We start from the raw sequence: 21,395 nt of genomic DNA, 5'->3' as shown, positions 1-21,395 counted from the left end.
GCATGGCTTTTGCGATGCTGACGGGTCTTAACTGCCCATTCAAGACCAAGCCAACCCAAAATACATTCCATCACAAGAAGAAACAATCTATTGTTGCTGGGAAAATTAATATTCCCCCCAGCTACTGCGAGGATTGTAGCTAACCTCAGAAGGAACAGGGAATTCGTGGGGGTTGGGCAGATGACATCAGCATCTGTGCTAATAAAAAGTTGCTATTACTGCATCCCTATGAGCCCTGGCTCCACTAGACTGCTGCAAATGAGACAGCGCGATCGCACGATAAAAGCCTTGTCTGGAAGTACCCCTTATGGCTCAAGCATTCCAAGGCAGGAGGCTCCTTCATGAAGCGATCATATAATGCATTAAGGGCACAATCCTATGGCTGCTAGACAGAGGCCGGATGGCCATAGGATTGGTCGGTTCCCGGAGAACCGCCTGCCCACCCCCTCCCCTGCCGCCTCATAGGCGGTGCAGATCGTCCCCACACTCCATGCTCGTAAGAGCAGCATGGAGCGGGGGGAAAGGGGGCGTTCCCAGGGGCGGGGCATGTTGAAGTTCCGGTACGACACTTCCTATGTGTTGTCTGGCCTCCCCACCCTGCGCTCTGATGTCCCGCGGCTAGACAGCCGAAATCGGCCATCTAGGTGTGAATGCCGGGGAGCTGCAGCACGGAGGAGACGATCCCCTCCATGCTTCTCCTGCTGTGCATTGGCTAGGCAGTCAGCTCCGAGTTTGGGGGTGGCTGCCTATCCCCATAGGATTGCTCCCTCCATGCAGTAGGTGGTTCCCTTTGAAAGCTCTTGCCTCAACAAGCCCCTTATTTTCTAAGATGCCACGTGAGTCTTTGCCTTTTTGCTGCTAATTTAACATGTATTTATTTCATTTTTATACCGCCCGATAGCCAAAGCTTTCTGGGGAATTCACAAAATTTGACGAATGGGGCTCCACTGGAATTGAAAGGTTGACATGGGTTTTAGCATTCAGCTCATGTTCTCATCCCCTCCCCTTCTTCGTCCAGGTTTCCTTCTTCTTTACCTTCCTCAACAGTGACTCTGATCTTTCTGGCATCTCAGAGGCTCCCTGACTACAGTGTTTGGGGACTTCTGTGTCACACTGTAAAGAATCAATAACTCTTCCTGACTGGGGCAGCTGATGGTATTTTGTGTCAATCTGGACCAGGGACAAGCTGAATTCCTGCATAGTTTGAGCCCTTAAATCGGCCTTCTCCAACTTGGTGCCCTCCAGATGTGTTGGGCTACAACTCCCATCATTCCCAGCCAGTGGGGCACCAGGTTGGGGAAAGATGCCTTAGATGTTGTCTTTATGTGTCTGATTCCAACAGGGGATATAATCAGAACTCTTTGCTTTGGCACTGCTATTATCGGCAGTTGCACTGCACACGTTCAGACAAATGCCATGCTTTGGTGCCCTCTGAGTACTATGGGTGCCAATAGTACTGGCTGGGGCACGCTGGGAATTGTAGGACACTTTTCCTGTCTAAGCATGCATAGGATTGTGCCCTTAGTCTGAAAAGGCATTCTTGTTTACCTGAAAAGCCACTGGAAAATTATTCAGTGTCTCGGTTCATCCCGTGTCCATGCTGTTGAAGGGGAGGTGGTACTGGAGTGGGAGCCAGGTGGTGCGGAGCCATCAATTTGCCTCTCTTACGGAACTACTGCATTGGTCTTAACTGGATGCCTGGAAATACTTATAACTGTAAATTTTTATGCCCAAATTGTTGTATTTTTCAATTGTATCTATCATTTTATGCCGTAAACCATCCAGAGAACAATGTTATTGGGCAGCTTTCTATAAATATAGTAAATATATACATGCATTAAAATGAAACATAACACACCTTGAATGCAGTTCCACTCTACAGAGTGGCCAGGTAGGCTTCTTGTACTGCTTGTGGACCCAAAACCTCTTTCTGCAGTAATTGCAGGATACTGGATTTTCATCAGGGCCTTGGATGGTAGGTCAGATCCTGGACTTTTTCCTTCTTTCCTTTCTTTCCTGAACCAGCCGAGAACAAGAAGGCGTGGAATCCATGACTGAAGAGGAACAGCTGCCACAGATCCTGGATGAACTTCATGACATTCATGTAGCCCCTGGAGCGCCCTTGGCCAAGTTCCACCTGAAGGTTAAAGGTAACAGAAACTCCAGTCTTTCTCAGGTGTTTTGTATGTCACCTTTTGGCAGGATCCCTTTAATTTTCCAAAGCGCGGTGTACAATTTGTAACTATGCAGGTTTTTTTCAGCTTGTGGGACGTAGCTGGATCTGTGCTCGCATTCCAACAGTGAGTTCCTGACTAAGGATGTTGGATAAATCCACAACAAAACCAAATGAGTTCGGATTTTCATGAATCCGACTGACAGATCCTGCAGTGGACTGGCTTTCCCCCTGTCTCATGGATTCTGGGGACTGGCAGATTGGTTTTGCTACCTTTCCCAAATTTTGCCAAATTAAAAACAGCTAGAAATACACATTTCCCCCCATAGGCTAAAGCATGAAAATGTGCATTTTGGGGGGATTTGGCACATTTTTGCATGTGTGCATTCAGAAACAAAAAAAAATCCAATTCTGTCAATGAGTGGACAACAGAACAAGAGGCACAATGGAGACACTCCCACATGGGAGGCATTCAAGATGAAGCTGGACAGCCATCTGACAGGGATGCTTTGACTTGGATTCTTGCATCGAGCAGGAGGTTGGACTCGGTGGTCTTATAGGCCCCTTGCAACCCTTCTATTCTATGCTTCTAAGATTCGAATCTGTGAAACAGAGACAGAACAGATTTTACACAGTCCATACATCCCTATTCCTGACACATCATAGCTAGTCTTCCCTTGGAGGGGTGTTAGTTCAGTGGCTGAACATGGAACTGCAAATTGGATCCACAGTGGGTAATGGTGCAAATGGGTTAGTGGGAAAGTTTGATTAAGGTCATGGACCAGGACTCCGAACACACATCCTCAGAGGATCCCGATCCAAGGACAAGGGAGGCTCCAGAGTTAACAGTTCAGGAAGAGGATTTGGTCACGGAAAGTCATCATCAGGCTTCCATTTCCCCAGGATCCAGTTCTCCTCAGAGATCCCAGGTGTCAGCTCCCCTGTGTCCAGAGAAGGTGGCCTTGCTGTCTTCAGATTCCAGTCATGAGGACTCTTGCATGCCACAGGGACTCTCACATAATCGCAGCTTGAGGCTGCTAAAGCATGCTAGGCCCCTTTGAGAGACAAAAAGCTTCCATTTGTGTAGAGGCAGAGCCAACCAGCCTAAAGTCAGGCAGCTTCCTACTTAAGGCACTGTCTTAATCTGCTCTTTGTTAGGGCAACATACAGACAACCCTGTCTGGCCTCCAGCCCCAGCACCACTTGGAGCTTTCCGTGGTGCTGAACTCTTCCCATCTTGCTTCCCTGACAAACCTAACCTAATCTGACCCCTGCTGAAGCTCTGATCCATAGCAGAACCCTGTGACCTAGTCTGTGGCACAGAGCATTGACAGAACCCACAGCCAGAGCTAGTAGAGGCACAATGTACTGATGGTGTTAAAAGGAACAGAGCTGGATCCATCTCTTCTCATGACCACTTTGATATATCTTTATATATTTCTACCTGTAATTCCTATCTGAAATTACTCTGCATAGGTTACCCAGAGCCTCGTCTCTACTGGTTCAAAGATGGTCAGCCCTTGCATGCATCAGATCAACTCTTAAAAACAGACAAGAGAGATCTTCATGCTCTTGAAGTTCTCAACGTCAGAAAGGAGGACGCTGGTCAATATTCTGTATTTATTAGCAACTCCGCCGGTTCTGCATATTCATCGGCCAGATTGCTTGTCAAAGGTGAGCAATGTGATGTTGAAATGGTGGCTTATGGTGTGCCTGTCAGTGGTAGGCCAACAGCCTTCAACAAAAATGTCAAAGGCAGGATGTAAATGGTTTTCTTGTTGCTGTGCAGCCAGTAAAATAGATCTATATATCTGTATCCGTATTTATAAAAAACGCATACACGAATTCAGGGATAGCTGACCAGCGGAACAACATATCTGGCTCCTGGGATCTGTACCTGATTTTAATTAGAGCTGCACCACATAATACTTTGTTTCAGTTTTGAGGTAGAAATTAGGAAAGTGGTAGAGTAGGTTTCCCCCCCTTTTTTGGCATAAACATTCACATTATTAAACTTCTGTTTGGTGTGATTGTTTCCCTCATAGCCACTTCCTCTTCCTTTCGTAGATAGTTATATAGATGATCCATCCGATCACGGATCAATTCTGTATAGCCTATCAGATTTATTTATATGCTTTTTAACCCGCTTTTCAGGGCACACTGCCCTCACAAGGTGGCTTACAAGATCACAAAATGTAAGAAAATTCAATTATAATTTAAACACCCACACATACCCAGAAGCAGCTAAAGATGGTTTTAAATACCAAATGCAGACTGAAATAAATGTGGCCTTAGCATTTCTTTTAAAGCCAGCAGAGATGGGGCCATACATATCATCCTGAGGAAGAACATCCAAAAGTGTGGGGCCACCACCAAAAAAGCCCTGTCTGTACTACCTGCCAGCCTAATGGCTGTCATTGGGGGCCCATACAATAGGGCCTCCACTGCTAAGCTTTAATGCGTGGGCAGGCTCATACAGGTGTAAAATCCCAAATAATTCAGGATTTTCAAGGCCAAACCCATCATCTTAAATTGGGCCAAGAAACAAATAAATGACCAATGTAAGTGATACGGAATAGGAATAACATGATCTGAGCACCTGGTTCCCACAAGCATCCTAGCTGCTGCATTCTGTACCAGTTGCAGTTTGCAAACTGTCTTCAACAGCAGCCCCACATACAACACATTACAATAATCTAACCTGGACATAGTTTAAGCATGTGTCACTGTGGCAAGGACAGCTTTCTTTAGATAGCGCCGTCTGTGCCGAACTTAAACAGGTAAAAGGATGTAATACTAGTCGTGATGGATCTGCTCCCTCCAGCATCAGAGCAGTCTGCCTCTCAGTACCAGTTTCTGAGGAACACGGGTGGGAGGGTGCTACTGTGTCCATGCCCTGCTTGCGGGCTTCCCATGGGGGCAGCTGGTTGGCTACTGTGGGAACAGAATGCTGGACTAGAGAGGCCTTTGGTCTGATCCACCACAGTTCTTATGTTCTTTTCTTTTTAATTAAAACAAAAATTTTATTGACAATATTATCTAACACAACAGAGCAAACACAAATCCAAGAGTGGGGAGATCTTAATACGGTTGATAATCATGCTTTCTCAATTTAATACTTCTCTTGCTTTTCCGCAATCAAACTTTTATTATATTCAGTTATAGCTGTGAAACAACTTCTAAGACCTCTTCACCTGTATTCCAATAATTATTCTTTTGTCTCCAGTACTGAATAGATTTGACCCATTGATCTAAAGAGTCCTTTTTTGTACTTTGACCATCCCATATTTTTATAGTATGAGATCTCATACATTAATACTCTATGCCAAATATTATTTTCCCATTCTTTTACAGATGGTGGTACTTGGGTTCCCCCCCCCCCCGCCATTTTTTTGCTATTAAAATCCGAGCTGAAACCAACATGTTTGCAATCATCTGTTCATTCTTAATGCTACAAATGTTACAAATCCATCTGTCTCGTTGTTGTTCAGTCATTCAGTCATGTCCGACTCTTCGTGACCCCATGGACCATAGCACGCCAGGCCTTCCTGTCCTGCGCTCTCTCCCGGAGCGTGCTCAAGTCCATATTCATTGCATCAGTGATGCTATCTAGCCATCTCATCCTCTGCTGTCCCCTTCTCCTTTTGCCTTCAGTCTTTCCCAGCATCAGGGTCTTTTCCAGAGAGTTTTCTCTTCGCATTAGGTGGCCAAAATATTTGAGCTTCAGCTTCAGTATCTGTCCTTCCAGTGAGCACTCAGGGTTGATTTCCTTTAGGATGGACTGATTTGACCTCCTTGCAGTCCAGGGGACTCATAAGAGTCATCTCCAGAACCATAGTTCGAAAGCATCAATTCTTCGGCGCTCAGCCTTGCTTATAGTCTAGCTCTCACAGCCATACGTTACTACTGGGAATACCATAGCTTTGATTAGATGGACCTTTGTCGGCAAGGTGATGTCTCTTCTTCTTACTATGCTGTCTTGGTTTGCCATAGCTTTCCTCCCAAGGAGCAAGCGTCTTTTAATTTCATGGCTACAGTCACCGTCTGCGGTGATCTTGGAGCCCAAGAAAATAAAATCTGTCACTGCTTCCATTTCTTCCCCTTCCATATGCCAGGAAGGGATGGGGCCATGATCTTAGTTTTTTGAATGTTGAGTTTCAAACCAGCTTTTGCACTCTCCTTTTTCACCCTCAACAAGAGGCTCTTTAGATCCTCTTCGGTTTCTGCCATTAGGGTGGTATCATCTGCATATCTGAGGTTGTTGATAATTCTCCCAGCAATCTTAATTCCGACCTGTGATTCATTCAACCTGGCGTTTCTCATGATGTACTCTGCATGTAAGCTGCATATGCAGCCTTGTCGTACTCCTTTCCCAATTTTGAACCAATCGGTTGTTCCATGTCTGGTTCTTACTGTTGCTTCTTGACCCTTGTACAGGTTTCTCAGGAGACAGGTAAGGTGGTCTGGTACACCCATCTCTTTCAGAATTTGCCAGAGTTTGTTGATCCACACAATCAAAGGCTTTAGCGTAGTCAATGAAGCAGAAATAGACGTTTTTCTGGAATTCTCTTGCTTTCTCCATGATCCAGCGAAAGTTGGCGATTTGATCGCTAGTTCCTCTGCCTCTTTGAAACCCAGCTTGTACTTCCGGTAGTTCTCGGTTCACATGCTGCTGAAGCCTAGCTTGTAGGATTTTGAGCATCACCTTGCTGGCATGTGAAATGAGCGCAATTGTATGGTAGTTTGAACACTCTTTGGCATTGCCCTTCTTTGGAATTGGAATGTAAACTGACCTTTTCCAGTCTTGTGGCCACTGCTGAGTGTTCCAAATGTGTTGGCATATTGACTTATTGAGTGCAGCACTTTCACAGCATCATCTTTTAGGATTTTAAATAGCTCAGCTGGAATACTGTCATCTCCGCTAGCTTTGTTGTTAGTAATGCTTCCTAAGGCCCACTTGACTTCACTCTCGAGGATGTCCGGCTCAAGTTCAGGGACCGCACTATCATGGCTATCAGGGACATTAAGATCTTTCCTGTATAGTTCTTCTGTGTATTCTTGCCACCTCTTCTTAATCTCATCTGCTTCTGTTAGGTCCCTGCCTTCTTTGTCCTTCATCATGCCCATCTTTGCACAAAATGTTCCCTTGATATCTCCAATTTTCTTGAAGAGATCTCTAGTCTTTCCCATTCTATTGTTTTCTTCGATTTCTTTGCATTGTTCATTTAAGAAGGCCTTCTTGTCTCTCCTTGTTATTCTCTGGAACTCTGCATTCAGTTGGATATATCTTCCCCTTTCTCCCTTGCTTTTCACTTCCCTTCTTTCCTCAGCTACTTGTCCATCTGTCTCACCTAATAATAAAACCATTGGAACCAAAGGCAACTTATACCCTGTACTTCTTTCTATGCTCCTAATTACATTAATTCAAAAATTGATTTTAATTAATCTTATATATTTGCAGACCCACCATATATGTCTGAAATCTGCAAAATCCTGACCACAGCTCAAACATCTTATTTTCTTAAGTCTTGTTGATTTCAGTGGGACTTACTTCTACAAAAGCAGGCTTAGAATCATGGCCTAACAAGCCATCCTGTAGTGATCCCATACAGTATGAGTGAAGTGTGCTGTAATACAAATGGAACTGAATGATGCTTGGCTGTTCTATGTCCTCCACAATTCACATAACTTTTCAGCTGTCAATTCATGGTGGTGCTGTTCTCTTCTTTCTGTTCTACAGGGGCTGGCGAGGAAGAAGAAAAACCAGGAAAAGGTGAGAAAAGAAACAAAAGAGATAATAATGGAAATGATAGCCTTCGCTGTAGTCCAACACACATTTGCTCTAGAAATGTCCTGCCAAAGCCACAAACTTTAGAGCAATTTGTGGCCTTAGCCTTGCCTTTCCATCCATGCCAAATGACATCTGAATGTTTTTCTCCAAACAACTTAATTTTCAGATGTTTATGAGCAGCTGGTGCCACCAAGATTCTTGGAAAGATTTACCAACAAAAAAGTGAGGAAAGGTGTCAGCATTACCCTTTCTGTGAAAGTTGAAGGTAAATGAGCTTAAAGACAACCTTTTTTTTTTTGGTTTTTGCTCTTATCTGCTACTGAATTTACCTGGTGGAAGCAAAAGGCTGCTCCTGCTATTGTTATTATTATTACTGTTACTACTACTATTATTGTTGTTGTTGTTGTTGTATGATTTGCTGTAATCTTGCCCCAAGGAGATTGCAGTCTAAAGTTTGACACTGAGGAGAGAGAGAAGGACTAAATAATAATAGATAATAGTAGACCCAGTGGGATCGTCCCATGAAGCTGATTGGTGGGAGATTCAGGACAGATAAAAGGAAGGACTTCTTCACACAGCGCATAGTCAGACTATGGAATTCACTACGACAAGATGGAGTGATGGTCACCAATTTGGATAGCTTTAAAAGGGGATTGGACAAATTCCCAGAGGAGAAGGCTGTCAATGGCTACGAGTCCTGATGGCTATATGCTACCTCCAATGTCAGAGGCAGTAAGCCTGTGTACACCATTTGCTGGGGAATATGACCATGACAGTGCTATGGCACATGTCTTACTTGTGGGTTTCCCACAGGCAGCTGGTTGGTCACTGTGGGAACAGAATGCTGGACTAGATGGACCCTTGGTCTGATCCAGCACGGCTCTTCTTATGCTGTAATGATGATGGAGGCAAATTTAGAGGGGGATTAATATGAGCAAAAGCATTTACATGAACTTAGACATTGCTGCACTTGTGGATGAAGACCAGGGTGTTAAGCAAAGGCTTCACAAAAAGGGTGAGAATTGAGGAGAGGTTGTCTGCTGGTCCTGGAGCGCTGTCATGCTAACTCCCTGCTTCTTCTTTTAGGAAGTCCAGCACCCTCAGTGACTTGGCTGAAGGAAGAGTCCCATGGAGAAGACATCCTCTGGATCAAGTCAGACACTCCGGGTTTTAAACTTGCCAGTTCCAACATGCATTATAGTCTAATCTTACTGGATGTGAAAAAGGGATACAGTGGAAACTATACCTGCATTGCTTCCAATGAGGCTGGCCAGTCTATCTGCAGTGCCTCCCTAGAAGTGCTGGATGGTAAGTTTCTCATTGCTTTTTCTAATAGTTCCAGTAGTTATATGCATTGGCTGTTTTATAAAATATTGCCTGTTAATTATGATCTCTGGGTTTCTGTGTGGTAGAGCACTTAACCTTAACCATGATCATAGAGACATGATATACATATCAAATGCACAGAGTCTGTATGCTTGTCCCCCGAATGCTACTTTCCCCAATTTATGAAGAAATCGCAGGAAGCTGAAAGAAGGAGAAAGTCTGAGGTAAACAGGCTGTTGCTCCTTCTTAGTCTGCAAGTCCTCCCTTGCCATAGCCCAAACAGCTCTGGTGTCACAGGAGCCCAGAGGCCTTTGCTTTGGATTCAGTTTATTGAAATGATGATATGCAAGTTCTAGGCATGCTCACAAGAAGCAAAACTGAGGTTCCAGCTGAGGGGGAAGAGTGAGGCAGAGAGCTGAGACAAGATTAAAGGTAGCTCCCAGGCTTTAGTGAAAAGAAAAGCCAGAGAGAAGTTTGTAGAGGCACAAGAGGGACCCTCAAAGCAATTCTGTTATGAGGTGCTGGTTTTTATGACACAAGTGATGAGAAGGAGGACAGGATGTGGGCCCAACTGGTAAATAGAAATCAGGACTAGCAGTAGTCAATGCTGGTCCCACTGTGGGACAGAGCACGAAGGACTGGAAAGAGGGTGCTGCAGGCTCCATGAGCTTATAAAGTGGGTAGCAAGTAAACTAAATGGTCTCAGGCAGCCAGACTGGGACAGAACTTGGAGAGCTGGTGCCACTCAGAGGAGGCAGCTCTGTAACATTGTTTTGTTTCTAGTCACCAAGGGAGTTTTGAAGAAAGGCTTCTTTGGGAAGCTGCCTGAGGTTTTGTTTGCAGGGCAGATGTATGGATTCTTATGAGAGCCTCTCGTTCCCCAAGCTAGTGGAACAGGTTAATTGGGCTCCACCAGCCAAAAGGGACTGCAGCAATACACTAATCACTTGTGCACTTTCCTCCGTCTTTCATCCAAAATAACTTCAGCAAACGTTGGCAGGCTTCCACATGTAAGATACGTTAGCGTATGGCAGCCTTCCCCAACCAAGTGCCTTCTAGATGTGTTGGATGGCAACTTCTGTCATCTGCAGCCAACATCCCTATTGGCCAATGTAACGGTGGTCAAAAGAAAGTCGGTATCAGCGAATTCATAATTTAAGAATCATGCTTCATATCAAGGTCCCATTTAAAACTAACATTTGAGCTATTATGATGGATAAAGATCTAATGGATAAAGTAGGTTTCAATTCACAATCAGTGATAATAAGCCAATCTATGACTAAAAAGTAGTGATTTATAATCAAACTCTAAGAATGGGAGGAGGCAGGGAAATGTAAATTATAGGTTGTAAATTGGTTTACATTAGGTGAAGATGACATTTTTCCATAGCTCTGACTTGAGCCAGGGCATGGTATCTGATAACTTAAAAACTTAATGTCCACAGCCCCCCTCACCATAACTTCAACAAAGCTTACAAATGATGGGAAATATTCTCCAGCATTCTACACACTGTTTATAAGTCCTTGACTTTTGTTTTTTGTTCCCTTGCAGTGAAAGAAGCAGAATCTCTGACCCAGGAGCGTGTGATGGTGACAGAGGCTATAATGACATCACTTGGGTAAGTGGCTGGCAGTGTGACCAGAGGTTAGAATGTTCTTCTGGGAGACTGACAAAATTAGAACACATCACACTGTTAGGCCCCAAAAAGGCCCATTGCAGAGTCTCTTGGAGACCATTTTGTTAAGAGAAAAGTTCATTAAGTAACAGTGACTAGTGATGGGAGAAGGTGAGAGAGTTAATGAGCTGAAGCACTTCTGAAAGTACCCTCAGGAATAATATGAATTTGGAATACGCTGCTATCAGTCCTGCTTACTTCTGTGTAGACCTAGAGGGGCTTGTCCTGCTTATTTGTGAGCAGACATGCTGCTCAGTCTTAGTTCTGTGTAGTCATGCTTCCTACTTGGTCACACTGGCATTTGGGGGAGGGTTGGAATTTTCAGCCCTGCTCACTTTTGCCTATGGCTCTCGACAACACTGGAATGCAGCCCCTCCAAAATGGAAGCTGACCTTTGGGCTGAAAATTGTGCCCCTTCCCTATCAAGTAGGGATAATCAGGAAAAGTAATTGTGTGGATAGTTCAGTTTGTCTAACACCCTAACAGTTAAACAAACTTTAACAAAGTTAAACAAACAAAAACACACTCAAGTAATTAAAATTATGTCCATAACTTTTAGGGAGAAGAAGCTTTTCAGTTTCACTGGCCTTATAAAAGACTCTAAGGTTTTTGTTTTGGAGCCTTAGTGGAAATATATTGGGTTTTCCTCCTTTTGGTTGCAGGTATGAAGAAGACAAGGAAAGAAAAGAACGCGGGTAATGTCTGGGTGCTTTTTAAAGATACGATACTGTGTCTGTGATCTTGGTGACATTTTAAATTTTGTACATTCAAAAACTGAATTTTTATTTGGGTATAATTAAAAATGTATACTTTTCCCTGCAACGTTGGATGAAAAGAGCCATTACAACTACTCTCTTATCATTATTGCCAAAAAAGAATTCATTAATTCTACGCAATTCTTTAACTCTGCCAAACTAGATGTGATGGTGGAAGACCCATTTGTTTGAACTAACCTTCCCCAACCTGGTGCCTTCCAAATGTGTTGGACTACAACTCCTAGCATGCCCCAGACACCCTGGCTGGGGCATGCTGTGAGTTCCAGTCTAGCACATCTGGAGGGCACAAGGTTGGGGAAGGTTGGTTGAAATCTTGGGGTTGACCCCAATCTAGGGATGTCAGAGAATTCCGTGACAGATCTCGGTGAGGCCGAATGCCAGTGCATTCGGCCCCCCGAAATCCATCATGGAACGGCCTGCCACCCCCCACCCCCCACGGATCCCCCCTGGGACGAGACTTACCTGGGGCGGATGTTTCAGACGGCGGTGGCTCCAGTGGCGGCTTCAGCGGCGGCGGCAGCTGGTCTTCCAACCAGCTGCTGCTGCCACCATTTGCAGTCTGTGTTTTTTTCTTTTTTTTTCCTCCATAGACATGATAGGCTACATAAAGACTTACGTAGCCTATCACGTCTGGGTAAAAAAAACAAAAACAAAACGCGTACGCAAATGGCGGCAGCTACGGCCGCTGCCATTTGTGTTCCTTATTTTTCTCCGTCTTAGTCTATGTCAATATTTACGTAGACTAAGACAAAGACAAGAAAGGGGAACACAAATAGCGTAGTGGGCGCTATATCCGTTCCCCTTTCTTTTCTTCGTCTTAGTCTACGTAAATATTGAAGTAGACTAAGACGGAGAAAAATAAGGAACGCAAATGGCGGCGGCCATAGCTGCCGCCATTTGCGTACGTGTGTTGTTTTTTTTTACCCAGAGCCCTCCGTGGCCGGAAATCTGGCTGCAGACGGCCCTGGCCTGGGCCTGGCTGGCTGCTCCGCGGAGCTGCCGCGGAGCACAGCCGGCCGTCGAGAATTCCGGGGGGAGGACCAGATCGCCTCCCCCCTGTTGAGGATTCCGGGGGGAGGGACGGAACGCCTCCACCCCATGAACAGAATCCGCGAAAAGGTACTTTCGTACATCCCTACCCCAATCAAGTGTAAAGCATCATGAGGGCAGAGATGTACACATGTGTCGCTGTTGCATCTGTTCACATGTAAATTTGTACAGATTGTACAACAGACGGATTGTCTGTTCTGACTGTGTTTTGCGGATTGTCAGGCGCCTTTTGTTCCATTGTCCGCCTGACAATCCGCAAAACACAGACAGAACAGACAATCCGTCTGTTGTACAATCTGTACAATTTTTTTTGTTCCATTGTACGGAACAAACAAACTTTGTTCCATTATACAGAATCAGATTTTTTCAGTTTCCAAATTTGCACAAATCTAAATTTGCACAAATTCACACATGTGAAAATGCAGAAATTCCCCCCAAATGTGCATTTTCACGCTTTAGCCTATGGGTGAAATGCACATTTTTGGCTGGATTTTTGAAATTTTGTGTATTTTTCTACAGCAAAAATTGCACAAAATCTGGGAAAGTAAAAAAAAACAGTGCACAACTCCGCGGAATCTGCCTGACGGGGGAAAGCCAGTCCGCTGCAGAATCCACTAGTTGGATTAATGAAAATCTGAACTCATTTGGTTCCTTTGCAGATTTCTCTGGCATCACTTCTTCTAAGTTGCGTTTCTTTCAGCTGAGCTTATTTCCAGTGTCTGAGCTCAGCTGAGGACAAAAGCACTCGGAGGAAGATTCTGTGGGAAGTGAGCTGGGGGAGCACCGCCTCCTTTCCTGTGCACCCATTTTACTCTAAAAACACCCCCTAAAAACTCATGACTACATGACTGGGGAAGACCCGGCTTTAAACAAACAGGTCTGCCACCAACTGTAGTGGCTGTAGCTCAGTGGCAGAGCCCCTGCTTTGCATGCAGTAGGTCCCAGGTTTGATCCCGGCATCTCCAGGTAGGGCTGGAGAAACTCCTGACTGCCATGGCTGCCAGTCAGTGTTGACAATACTGGGCTAAGGGACCAAGCGTCTGACTCAGTATAAGGCAGCTTCCAGTGTTGCTGCTTGATGTCTGGTTTGGCCTTGAGTTTCAGTACTGGGCAGGAAGAAAAGGTGGAGAAAATGGGTAAGTGTGATGCAATGGCTGGAGTGTTGGACTGGGAGTTGGGAGATCCAGGTTCTAGTCCCCACTCGGCCATGGAAGCTCACTGGGTGACTTTGGGCCAGTCACCTCTCAGCCCAACCTACCTCACAGGGTTGGTGTTGTGAGGATAAAATGGAGAGGAGGAGGATCATGTATGCTGCCTTGGGTTCCTTAGGAGGAAAAAAAGTCAGGATATAAATGGAATGAATGAATGAATGAATGAATGAATGAGTTCTAGTCATGACATTTATCAGTGTCTGGCTCATGGAAGATTGGAGGGGAGGGGGAGATCACCAAGGCATAGTAGTATTCTTGCACAATTCCCATTTCTTGCAGTGGGGCTTGTGCAGGAAAACTTCCCAATTCATTGTGCTCCGTATCTTGTTTCTAACCCAAAGTGTAGCTATGGGATGCAGAAAGATAAGCCCCAATGTGTAACATTAGTCACTCCCACTATTTTTTTTTTCATTTTTCATTATACTTTCCATCTTCCCTTTTTTCTTTGACAGAGTTGGGGTTTCAGTTCACCCTCCTGAAGCCAGGAAAGGTAAGAAAAGGTGTCACAATGCCACCCACCCTTTAATTTCAACACATTTTTCATACAGAGCACAGTTTTATGTACCCTATAACGTCCTTGAATATTAATCAGTTTACAGCTTTAGTCATGAATTTCCTGACCAAGAAATACTTTTTAATTGGAAAATGGGAGAGAGGGAAATAAAGAGTGAAATAATTTCTTTGTATCAGCAGCATCTCCCTTTTTGTAATATAGTAGCGTTGTGCAACACACATGATTGACAGGCTTCAGCTCTTCCTCAAAGGCCCCTCCAAAAGTTTGAAATTTCAGCTTTTTATTTTAGAAGAAGATATGTTTTTCATGATAATATATGCTAAAGGATGAAACCTCAGAAGCCAACTAAAAGAAATCCTAAAGCCTTTCAAATCTTACATGCATGCCCATTCTATGGATTTTTGCAGGGCTGAATCAAAATTTGCACATCTTGGGCTGGTAATTTCAAAACAAAATAGCCACAGAATAGGCCTCTGGTTAAAGGATCTGGCTTGCCACATTTACTACATTCATGCATATCATAAGTAAACTTGATTAATTGTTTTTAATTAGATTTAGAGCTTTTCTACACTAGACTGTTAATCTGCTGTATCTACTTTTGGTTTCGTTGCAGCACTACACAAAGAGCGTTTCCTTTCCAGCTTTTCCATTACATAACCTCTAGGTGGCACTGTGGCACTGCTATTTTGTGGAATAGCACAAAAACACAAGCAGAAATAGCTTTTTCTTTCTTTTTCTTTAAATAATACTGCATTTTCCTTGCTCTAAAACCACCTGCCGAAAGTGCTGTTTAAAAACACAAGTGAAACTGGAGGGTCACGACGTTATTTAAAGGGCCCATAAATAACTGTGTGTAGGGAATGATGAGTGCACAATAAATGTCTTGTGTAAAAAAACCTCTTATAGTTAGCTACTTGCCCATTCAAACCAGAAGAGGAACTGTATCTCCCGGGCAAAGAGCAGTGTCGGTGACACATAGGGCAACAGACACCCAAGTATGAAACACACGTGCATTGTATCAGCCATGGAAGGGTGTGCATGTATTTGAAATGGGAATTCCTCTTTCAAAATATGTTTAAGTGGGGCTCCATCCTTTCCAGTTCTAGTCTGCAGGTATTTTGAAGGAATTGCTTTGATTGATAGACATGTGCATTTTGTATTCTGCTTTCTGTACCCAAATACAAAATAGCCCTGTTCAGATGGGAAAGGGATGCGCTGAGTAGCTCTGCCCCCTGATGTCACTTATGTCACTTAGCCCCTACCCCAGGCGTCTGCACATACAGCAGGAATGCCTGCAGGAAGGGAGACCTTCGCCCATAGAGCTGTACATGCAGTAAGCTGGAGACCCGATAGTGGAAGCCTCTGCAAGGATAGCTGTATGTGCAAAGGCCTCCTCCTGCAGACTTTCACACTATACATGTGGATGCCTGGGGGAGGGGCTACTTGAAGTGTGGGATGTTTGTGGGTGAAGTTACTAAGCATGATCCCATCCCTGTTTTCAGTACTTCTAAGAATACAAGAATAGGGCTAATGTGTCAGGAGGAGGGATGTCCATCGCTGGGAAATCTTGTCCTTTTGGGGCTCGACAGAGTTCCACGCCTTGCCCAACTCAGTTTACATTTGGGGCCCAAGCCACGGGTTTTCCCCAAATTTTGCGTATTTTTATGTATTCTACGCAAATAGACATTTGCACAAATTTCAGCTGAAATTTGTGCAAATTGCAGCCATACTTTGTGCAAATTGCACAAATTCAGTCATAATTTACACAAATTAAGCAACATGGAGAATCCGCTAACTGCCCCAAATCACTGCAGACTGAATCGGGCTGTGCAGCGGAAAACGGACCGAAGTCTTGGGGGCTGAATCAGTGAAAGCTTGCCAAGCTCCACTCCCCAAACGGATTCATCTGACATCCCTACTCAGGAGAAGCAGCTCATAAGAATGTATAAGTGGGAGAGCTGGTAAAAATCTATTCAGTTTTTCAATTTTTTTGTAGTTAGTTACTTAATTTCACTCCCCTCTGCCAATATGCAATCTAGTGCTGATTCTCGAACTCATAATATGATGCCCAGAGCATATCAGCCATAATCACTTGAATTCATAGCTCAGGACAGCATCTTTCTGAGGGGCCGGCATTTTCAGCCACTGCACGGCTAAGCACCACATTCTTCTTTGGCAGGGGAACACATCGAAGGCGAAGCTGTTCGGAGCCACATTTCACTTGCTGAAGTCGGGACGGAGGAGTTCCTCCAGAAACTGACGTCACAGATCACAGAAATGGTATCTGCAAAGATAAGTCAAGGTAATGGCTTGGCCAATGCAAATGGATCTCACTTATGCAGGAGGCAGTCCATATTGGGTTTCTTGATGGTCAGTTACTGGTCCTTGACATGCACAGATGCCAGGCAAGCTTCAAGTCTCCTGGATCCCTCTAGCCCTTTCTCCCTTTTTCAAAGGTGTCATTGGTCATTTCTCAAGGGCACAGCAAAAGGGGAAAGTGCATGTGTCCTAAAACAGAAAAGGAAATATTTTCAGGTGCCAGAAAATTTTTGTATTATGCCCAACGCGTTTCAGAAAGGACTTTCTTTCCTCAGGGGCTGTAATTGAAATATCATTGCAAAACATTATTAACCATTTAAAACACTCCTAAAATCTGTAAACATGTCTAAGAAGTTACAACAAAATTTTCAGCCACTTTCCTCTATGAATTTCAAAATGCTAACATGGAAAAGTTATCTCAGAATTGGGCGCTTAGACATTAGGGTATGGGAAGTAGGCATAGTAACGATGAATAGTCCCATCTGACATATTTCAAGCCTTCAGACTGGAAGCTTTCAGCTAGCAATTCCTTTTATGTTCCTATTCTTGGATTTAATTTTATTGTTGTGTCTGGATTGGGATTTTAAATTGTTTTAGGGCACAATCCTATGCATGTTTAGACAGAAAAACGTCCTGCAACTCCCAGCATTCCCCAGCCAATGCTGGGAGTTATAGGATGTTTTCCAGTCTAAACATGCATAGGATTGCGCTCTTAAAGACATTTCAACGTGTTATATAGTGTAAGCTGCCCAGTGGGCTTTATTCTAGCCTGAAAAGTGGGATAAGAATGAAGAGCGCAGTCTTATGGTCTGTGAGAAGGTGTCCCAGGGCCGTCTGGCATTGCAGATTTCACCCTGCTCCTCGCGCCCTGTGGTGTACACAAAGCTACAACCTGGAGAGGGGAACTCCCCATTCAGATTTCTCCCCCTGCCCCCCTCAGCTGCCGTGGAAAGCTCTGTGGTGGTTCCTCTTCCAAGGTCATTGTTGCAACCTTGGAAGCGGACGAGGAGGGGAGAAAGGTGGCATAACGGTGGGCAGGGAGGGGAAAGAGCAGTCCATGGATCCATTGGATCCATGAGGTGGTCCGTTCCTATCCCTGCCCGCAAACAGGTAAGTCAGCTAAATGGGCTCAGAGGCCAAAAAGCTGGAATGGGAGGTGAAAATACCTCTGTCGTTCCTCCCATCCTGCCTGGCAGGGCTTAGGATAGATGGAGGACTCTTATCTCAGCACCCTCCATCTATAGAGCAATCTGGTAGGATTGTACTCTAAGTCAGGGGTCCACAATGTGGTGCCCACGGGTGCCATAAGCACCCCTGGGACCTCCAACGGCACCCATGAATCTCCTTACTTGCTGCTCCCTTCAAAAATGATCTTTTGAATCCCCAGAACAGTTTCTCAAATTTCCAAATGTGCCCATGGGTTCAAAAAGGCTGGGGACCCCTACTCTCAGTAAATGAAAACATGCAAGAAACTTGCATCTTGGTCCACAATTGCATCTTGGTCCACAAACTTGGTCCACAACTGCAAGAAACATTTGATTCAGGTATTTGCTTTGCACAAAATAAAGCAATGATTTCCTAAGTGTGGCTTTTATTAATTTGTCTTTCCATTTTAGCCACACTTAGAGTCCCCGGAGCGGACAGTGATGATGAATCCAAAACACCGTCCCCGTCCCCACGACATGGCAGGTCCAGGCCTTCCTCAACTGTTCAGGAGTCTTCCTCTGAGTCTGATGAAGGGGATGCACGGGGAGAGGTATAATGTCTGTAGAAGAACACTCTATGCAAGCAGTCCCTAGGAAGGAGAATTTAACATTGCTAGTAAATGGTACATTCCACATGTTTTTCAGAACATTAAAAGAAAAGCAAGCGCAGTACTGCATCTCAGAATGATCTTGCAGTTGTTATGAACTCTTGTTGTTGTTGTGTTGGCCCGGGGAGTAAGAAATATAAAATAAACAGAGATGCCTTTGACTAGAGAAATGATCGAATTGGTCAACCAAAATCTCCCCACAACAACCCAACCCAGCTTGCCTTACACATTCACATTCTTGGTCCAGTCCTTCTGCTTCTGACTCATAAAGGGGTGTGCAGTGTGCTTCATTCAGTCAGCTAGTCTGGAAAGCAGATTTGGAGGGGCTTGGAAGACTGGCTGGAAGGAGCAAATCCGAGAGGAAAATTGGTTCCAAATAGAAAGAGCTCCCATTCATGAGATGATAATTCTGGTGTAAAATTTTAGGTGATGTGGATGATCTGTGGTGGGAAGACGGCCATAGCTTAAACTAAGGGTAGGCAACGTGTGGAACACACACACATGCACAAATGCATACAGGTATTTTTGTGAAATTGTGGGATCTTGATAGAATTTTAAATAACTACCACCTTTTTGGTTTCAGAGATAACCTAACAAACACAGTTGGAAGCATGCCTTTAGAAGCCAGGCAATCGATGAATCACACCTGAAATTGTGCTTTTGAGTCTTCTGAGTTTTTTATTATTTTGAGGAGCTGGGCCTCAAGGTGTGATCATGCAAGATCAGCAACGCTAGCACTTTTAAGGTGAAATTCTATGCATGTTTAGACAGAAAAAAGTCCTATAACTCCCAGCATTCCCCAGCGAGCCACACTAGCAGGGGAATGCTGGGAGTTGTAGGCCTTTTTTACTGTCTAAACGTGCATAGGATTGCAACCTTACTAACTCTCCCACAGCCATGCATTGTTTCATGGAAGGGGACAAGTGAAACCAGAAGTTAGTGATCTGCTGACATCCACCTGTGAGTCCATCGCTGTGCTGGGATTTGAACCCGGGATTGGGTCTGAACTAATGCTGTTTCATATTCCAGACACACGTAAACCAAACCAGTAGTTCATCTCCCTGCAATACACTTACTTTATGTTAGCCTGTCTCTACATCTCCATGCCCCTTCTCTATAAAATATGCTGAATAATTCCTCTGCCTACAGATTTTTGATATCTACATGGTCACTGCCGACTACACACCCATGGGTGCAGACCGTGAAACCATCACCCTGAAAGAAGGACAATATGTGGAGGTCTTGGATTCTGCTCATCCTCTGAAATGGTTGGTTAGGACCAAACCCACCAAGTCCAGCCCATCCAGGCAAGGGTGGGTTTCTCCAGCCTACCTTGATAAGAGGTTAAAGGTGAGAATCATACATATTTGGATTTTTCCCCTTGAAGATGGCTAAATTGGTTTATTTTGTTTCTCCGGTCTCTGAATTTCCACGAGGAATTACAGACATACCAAATTTGCATGTATCTTTCCCTTAAATGTGTGTGTGTGAGAAAGTCCATTGAGTCGGAAGAGAATTCACTGTATTGTGACACTACATAATTCACTTGACTGAAGAAGGCAATGCCAGCTCCAGATTTTGGAGGGTCCTTGGGCAAGACACCCTCCATAGGCCCCCTCCCTCAGGGAGTCTATCTTCTCACTGCCACTGTCACCAGCTGCTGTTGTTCCTTCCTCTGCATTGAGCAGGGGCTTAGACTCAATGGCCTTGTAGGCCCCTTCCAACCCTACTATTCTATGATTCCATGATTCTATGATTCCCCTCCTCTTTCTCCTCATTGCTGCCACTTGCTTGCTCGACAGGCAGAGAGCTAGTGAGCCAGTAGGCCGTGGCGTCTCCTGTTCCTCCTTCTCACCACCACTTTTGTCCGGGCCAGAGTGAGAGGCAGGTGAACCAGCAGGTTGCAAGGGTGAAGAGGAGGAGGAGCAACTCCAGGGGGCTCTTGTCAGTGGGCCCCTGCTGGGGTGTGGGCCCTTGGCAGGTGCCCGACCAGGTCTCCATTTGATACCACCCCTGTTCACACTTCTAAAGAAGCACACATATGGTCCACTTTTATTTTAAAGAAGCAGCAGCCACGGGGCCCTGGTCCAGAATGTGCAAGCCCACAGTCCTGTCCAAATGTGTAGAATTCTGTCACAGTTGTTTCAGCAGATGACAGTGCCTGACTATTCAAATGGTAATATAATAAAATGAAGATTATGTCTCCCAGCTTCATGAAATTGTAAAAAAAAAAAGAAGAAGAAGACTCTCTGCGGTGAGAGCTTTGTTGTTGTTCAGCCGTTCAGTCGTGTCCGACTCTTCGTGACCCCATGGACCATAGCACGCTCTCTCCCGGAGTGTGTGCAAGTTCATCGTTCCATGGGGTTTTCTTGGCAAGAGTACTGGAGTGGGTTGCCATTTCCTTCTCCAGTGGACCACATTTTGTCAGAACTCTCTGCCATGACCTGTCCGTCTTGGGTGGCCCTGCACGGCGTAGCTTATGGCTTCACTGAGTTACGCAAGCCCCTTCGCCACAACAAGGCAGTGATCCATGAAGGGGGCGAGAGCTTTAAGAAAGCCTAATTTTAAAACAATTGGGTAAGAAGTGGCTGAAATAGAGCAGTTTAACTATTTCTCCCTTGAAATGTAATTCTCAGTTTTCTGTCCATTTTTTGCGCATCCCATTATACATTTTTTTCCTTTGGCCAGTCTAGATTCCATCTAAACTACAGGGAAATAAGCAGCTGTTTGATTTTTGTTAAATTGTC

The 21,395-nt window shown here is 44.7% G+C and overlaps 1 protein-coding gene across 1 annotated transcript in view; it reads left to right on the top strand.

Moving 5' to 3' along the window:
• OBSCN (obscurin, cytoskeletal calmodulin and titin-interacting RhoGEF) overlaps window positions 1-21,395 on the top strand; it is a 294,672-nt gene that overhangs the window by 174,720 nt on the left and 98,557 nt on the right. The window contains exons 64-74 of the mRNA XM_084859836.1: window positions 2,026-2,150; window positions 3,650-3,847; window positions 7,914-7,946; window positions 8,131-8,229; window positions 9,051-9,272; window positions 10,842-10,908; window positions 11,628-11,660; window positions 14,455-14,492; window positions 16,711-16,818; window positions 18,452-18,591; window positions 19,798-19,998. Coding sequence (XP_084715962.1) covers window positions 2,026-2,150; window positions 3,650-3,847; window positions 7,914-7,946; window positions 8,131-8,229; window positions 9,051-9,272; window positions 10,842-10,908; window positions 11,628-11,660; window positions 14,455-14,492; window positions 16,711-16,818; window positions 18,452-18,591; window positions 19,798-19,998 — 1,264 coding nt within the window. The remainder of the gene's footprint in view (window positions 1-2,025; window positions 2,151-3,649; window positions 3,848-7,913; window positions 7,947-8,130; window positions 8,230-9,050; window positions 9,273-10,841; window positions 10,909-11,627; window positions 11,661-14,454; window positions 14,493-16,710; window positions 16,819-18,451; window positions 18,592-19,797; window positions 19,999-21,395) is intronic.

The sequence above is a fragment of the Heloderma suspectum genome, chromosome 5 (assembly GCF_057233095.1).
Source record: "Heloderma suspectum isolate Gila_16-S chromosome 5, 16-S_ref, whole genome shotgun sequence".
Lineage (NCBI taxonomy): Eukaryota > Metazoa > Chordata > Lepidosauria > Squamata > Helodermatidae > Heloderma > Heloderma suspectum.
This window is presented reverse-complemented; position numbering and strand designations above follow the sequence as displayed.